Raw genomic sequence first — 6,000 nt, 5'->3', positions numbered from 1 at the left:
TATATAATATAATATATAATATTATTATTATTATTATTATTATTATTAACAACAATAATAATATGAGAGACCATTTTCTCCAGTTTTTTGAATAATGCCTAAAAAAAGATTGAGTTTCATTTATTTTTCCCTCCCTCTCTGTCGACATAAAAATATCTATGGCGTTGACTGGAGACCCTTTCACAGGAGCACCACATCACCTGCATGGAGACCAGTAAAGGGGGGGATTAAAGTTGGGGTAGAATACTGGATTATGCCTAAGAAGCTGCACCCTTCTGCAGTGAGTGGCAGCGTACACTCGTCCAGAAATCTGCTGTAGCTACAGCTATTCATTTCATGTTTTATTCTTGTTTAATCTGTACTTAACCCGAGTAAAATGACTGAATGTTTTCATCTTATTTTAAATAAAGTTTTATCCAGATGCTGAAAATCGTCTGATGTGACTATTCCAACCAATCCCAAGGGGCAACAGAGGGACAAGATTAATAGCAAAATGCTTTGTTTTATGATGTCCACACATCTAAGATTAGTTCAAATGTGTCATGACTTTATAAAAGGGTACAATGCATGCAAAGACAAACACACCCAAGAGCAAAAACATTAGCTTACACGGACATTTGTGCAATGGCCGTGTAAGCTAAGGTTTTATTTTAGAGCGTACCCCAAGCATTTTGAAAACCCATGTACTGAATGGTATTAAAGAAAACACACAATCAAGATTACTTATTTTATTTCTGATGGTTCAAGCACTGAAGGTCACTTCCACTTACAACTGTGATCAATTTTTAAATGACCATAAAGCCGTATTACAAAAAACAAATCAATATTAAGAAATCAATACAAGAATGTACTCAAAGCTATTTTACACACACTTGTTTTTTGTGATTGTATTATATGTACAAGCATTACAACAGGCAGCCACGTAAGCCTGGAGAGACATCAGCATGTGCAAAAATACTTCTTCCAAGAACCTTGGAGCAAAAACAACTTCAATATTTAAGGTGTGTTTCAAAGAACTAAGATTGAAGCAAACATAAAAGTAAAAGACGATATTCAGTGTTGTTATATTCAGTCTTTTTTTTTTGGTAATTTGTCACATTACAAGAGATTGTCGATCAGGCCATTGTGATAAAGGAGGTGCTTAAGAAGGCTGTGCCTTACTGTCCAAAACTGAAGTCAGCCATTTGTAAATTAACTGAACGCCTCATGCAACGGACTCAAAATAGCATAAATGACAAACATTCTGACACTATTTGTACTGCAGCTCAAAGATAGCAGGTTAGAAAACTGAAATTACACAGAACGACTGGGTGCATCATTTCGGCATTTGCCATGGAAAAAAACTGCTTTATCTCACAGAGACGGACATATTCCAGGTAAGGAGGAACAACTTCGGGAGGAACGAGGGAAAGGACAGAAACCAAAGAAGAAGAAGCATTTATAGAGTGTACTGCATTTTCAGACCCTGTCAAATAAAACAGGATTAAATTAGCAGGAATACTGCAGAAAGGAAATCACATTTGACCTTTACTTTTTTTTCTTCTTTGAGACAAGAACAATTTTACAAAACACTTAACATTTATAGTAACAGCCCTCTATCACAATCACAGGAAACTGCCCACCCCACCCATTTCAAAATCAGTAGTACATTACTTTTTGGCAGTGGAGGGCTACCTCCTTCACAAATTCTGCCTTCCCTGTTTTGGAAAGATTCCCTGTACCTTGAAAATTTAAAGGTTGCTATGTTTGTAACCTGCGACTCATTCAGTCAACATTTTGGTGTAATGTTGGTCCTCACAGCACAGTTCAGTAGCAGTTTGAATGTGACAGTTCTATAGGGTTTCCCACAATTCATCTCTTCTCAAGGAAAGAGCACTAGCTGTTATAAGAGCCCATGAGATTTCATGAGGCCCCTCGAAACCCGCAATGGGCGGCGCTTCATTGTGACATCAGTCACTGACTCCCATCAATGACAGTGATTATTTTACATCAAATTATAGCTCCACCCATCGATTCCGGGGCTTGTGAAGCCTTGCTCTCACAACCCTGGCAACAGTCCATATGCTCTGCTGATGAGACAACAGAAGGAGCGGAGACACGACCCAGCTCGATCAGCAAACCCACAAAACAGCTCTAACACATGGGGTCACCCCAATTCCAACTGTGATTGGGTGAGAGAGAGGAAGAGATCTAAAACATCGATCTCTAATGGGGGTAAGCCACCAATCCCATTCCACCCCCAATCCTCCACCCCCTAAACATCTGCTTGTCAGCTTCAGAAAAACTGTCTCAGGTGGTTTTTTAACTGGATTGAAAGCTTCAGAACTAACTGAAGCAGTGGAGCTGAACTGCCTGAAGCTTGAGCCATTTTATGCTACTGACTGGACATTATTTGACAGTTACATTACGACAGTACAATTGCAATAACAATGTAAATCCCCCTTAATACTTTAGGTAACACTTAGAATATAGACCCCTTATTTTCACTGATTTTAATAACACTTGACACAGCACAAGGCTCTCTCTCCCAGTCAGGGAGACAAGAACTGGCTATAATAAATGCATATTTGTATCTAACACAGTTTAATTCCTTCTTACAATTTATGAAGATGTAAAGGCCACAGTCACCACAGACCAATAAGACCGATCAGCATTGGTCTCTAGGAACTTTACAGAACAGGATTTTACACACAAAAAGCACAGATGTCCTTTTTTTCTGTGGTAGCATTGGATCAACAGCATAAGATACCGTTAGCTTGCTAGTAAAGTGTGTCACGTAACACAATGGTATCATGTCTTTTGTTTTAGTTTTTTTGGATGGATTTATGACTATTTGTTGACCATCCATTTAGAAGAAAACTTCCTACGGCACCCCCTGCAGGAGTTATGCTCATAGGGTCCCAACACTTGATACACGTGGTAACATCGACAACCACAGTAGCTTGTGCTTCAGGTTAAACACTGAATGTCATGCCGTAACTAAACACAGAGGAAGCCCTGGCCCCCAACACCAGTTTAGCGACTACGGCCAAACACTGGATACATTTTTTTAAAACACAAGGGAGAAATGAAGGTAACTAAAATCAGGCCAAAAAATGAGCATGTCTGATTTATGTGGATCACTGGACCGGTTTGGGTCCTGATCGGTTCCACCGATGAGAGCTTGGAGGCTTTCGGAACACTGGCAGCCCACTTCCACACTTTCCCCCTCTTCCTTTGAAAAATAAAACTTTCTCTTTCTCCTGTTTCTCTACAGTTTTCTGTCAGCCGGGTCTTTGGTTCTAGCAGGTATTCTGTGGTCATCTTCAGGCAGATGCCATCAGAATCCACGATCAATTTCAACACACTCTTTTTGGGTGTATGAGAAAGAACGTCACACCCTGACCAGTACTTCTAGACTCAGGTCTCCTTTGGTCCAGACTCTACTGTGGACCCTGGTCTTATTTAAAGCCTGTTCTCCTCTGTATCCTGCATCTGATAGTTACTCCTCTTCAGTTATTAATAAGCAATTCATGCAGCCTAATGTGTCCACATATTTCAGAATAATTTACTCCATAATCCAAGCTCAGTTGTACTACGGAAACAGAGTAGGCTTAGCTTATCGGACTAAATGACTGATTGACTGACAGAGCAGAGTGCGGTCAAAAGAAGTCCCCTGGTCTTCACATCCGCCTAATCCACTAATACATTAGTTGATGAATTAGTCAGGTCAGCACTAAAATAGTGGAGATCCTGCTGTGATAGTGGACCAAGTGGATAGTGGATTCTCTCCACTCTGACGATGCCCACTGTCTGGTTCATTTGGTGAATTTACAACCGGCTATGGGCTCCCTTTTGATGGTGGTGAGCAAGCCTTTGTTCTGAACTCTGAAGATACTCTTAGATCAGGACTGGACCTGTTCTAGATTCTAATGTTCATTAGTCAAACAAGGACTTACCGGTGGGATCTGGGCCATATTTTAAGGATGTAAACGCCAGCACAGTTCAGCCAAACCAATTTTGGTATCTTAATAAGACATGCTTGTGGTGCAGTGGGACGAGAAACACCTCTGTAATGGGATATAGTTATTAGTTATTGGATACAGTTAGCCTTTTACAGAGGTGAAGGCATGACTTCAAACTTACTAACAATACATAATTATCATTTTGTAAGCACAGGTCACATAAAATAGCCTACATCTGAAGTGCTTTAGACATCTTCAGTCAAGTACAATTCACACCATCGAACAGCAAAGGGTTTCAGAAGATAAGTGTTCTGTGTTTTATATATAGCTTAGAGCAGGGCTGTCCAACCCTGTTCCTGGAGATCTACTGTCCTGTAGGTTTTCATTGCATTTTCATTGCAGCTCATCAAGATATATAGCTGTTGAATGAGGTGCGTGCTTTGATAGGGCTGGAGTGAAACCCTAACGGATGGCAGATCTCCAGGAACAGGGTCTGGCAGCCCTGGCCTAGAGAACAGCTGAAAATTCACTTGGACTGGCTGTCCAGGAGTTAAGACACTGCTATTAGCCATCTTCTCTGATTATATACAACCTAGCCTGCATAATGTGTCTGCAGGACCAAACTGGCATCAGCACATGACTGATATAAGGGATGGGATTTATTCAATTGATCAACAGACATTTGATTATTAATCATACATCAATATGTATTCAGAGATGTTTATCAATATTGTGTCTTCACCAATATATAGCTTATCTGTGCAAATATAACAGGGTAGTCACAAATGATGTTATATATCACAAATTACATGTAGCTATTATTTATTTTACTACAATGTTGATATCGTTAGTGTAGTAAAATTAATGTGGATGTCTGTAACATATTCAATAAATCCTTAACTATAATAAGATGAATCAGCTCCATTAAGCGCTTTAGTATTGCTAGAGCTGGATTGTGATTGCACTACAACACGATTTGGCAGGACTGTACCACACCCCCAAAACAACAAATACCACCCCACTCAGTGCAAGCATTTAAAGAACAAGGGTGAAAACAGCAACTTCAGAGCAAGTGCCTTTTTATGTGCTTATGCTCTTTAAGAATATCAACACAATATCATTGCACCAATCAAATGTGGTTCCTCTCTCCCCTGCCTTTTTTTCCACCATCACAACAAGGCTCTTACTATGCAGGGCCTTGTGTAGCGGCTCCTCCTTCATATTGTTGACCTCTGACCTTTGACCTTTAGTTGTGTCAGAGTTCAGTTTCTCCAGCCAGGTACGTTCTGTTCTTCTCAATCTCCTATAACAGCCCCAGCAATCTAACTTCCTGTAATAAATAATAACTTTCACACTCCTCTCCAGTGGATGGAACTTTAGCTGTCAGAGGACAAACAGATGTTCCATATAACCAAAAAGAAAAGAAACCCTTCAGTCAAAAAAAATAAATAAATAAAACTGTCCACACCTCCAAGACACAAACAACATACCAACAAAATCTTTAACTATCAAAAAAAAAAAAAAAAGGAGAGGCCCGCCTCCCTGGTTGGCTCCGATTCGCTCAGGAAGCTCTGATTGGTCGCGGCAGTGTGAAATGGCTGGTCATTGGCTGTGCAGCGAAAGCAGAGTAAAAGTGCTTCCTAGGAGGAAGGCTTGCTGTACCCAAACAATCCCACTGGCAGGTACTTGACATGCGTGGGCCACTGAGCAGCCAGCTGGAAGAACTTCACATCGTTCCACTCCACCCCGTCCACCGAAACTAGAACATACACGCAAACATAGAGACACGCGCACACACACACACACACAGACACACACAGACACACACAGACACAGACACACAGGCACACACACACAGAGATGCATGAAGGCTTAGAGCAAGGGCAGGAAACATGATTAAAGTGTATGTTCATATTAGTGAGCCTTCATATGCCCTACAGACCAAAGCATCCCCTCCACGCTCCAGCTCCAATAAGCTTCCCAGATTGCCTCTTCCCTTCAACTGTTCCAATTCCACATTTCTCTCTCTCTCTCTCTCGCTCTCTCTTCCCCCACT

The 6,000-nt window shown here is 40.8% G+C and overlaps 1 protein-coding gene across 4 annotated transcripts in view; it reads right to left on the bottom strand.

The window, feature by feature from the left end:
• Nucleotides 1–713: 713 nt before the first annotated feature.
• Nucleotides 714–6,000, bottom strand: part of pacs1a (phosphofurin acidic cluster sorting protein 1a) — a 47,726-nt gene continuing 42,439 nt past the window's right edge. For all 4 annotated transcript variants that reach the window (XM_035431894.1, XM_035431892.1, XM_035431895.1 and 1 more), the window contains exon 24: nt 714–5,703. In XM_035431894.1, the coding sequence (XP_035287785.1) occupies nt 5,585–5,703 (119 nt within the window). In that variant the 3' untranslated portion in view covers nt 714–5,584. The remainder of the gene's footprint in view (nt 5,704–6,000) is intronic.

This window comes from Anguilla anguilla, chromosome 9, assembly GCF_013347855.1.
Source record: "Anguilla anguilla isolate fAngAng1 chromosome 9, fAngAng1.pri, whole genome shotgun sequence".
NCBI classification, from domain to species: Eukaryota; Metazoa; Chordata; class Actinopteri; order Anguilliformes; family Anguillidae; genus Anguilla; species Anguilla anguilla.
This window is presented reverse-complemented; position numbering and strand designations above follow the sequence as displayed.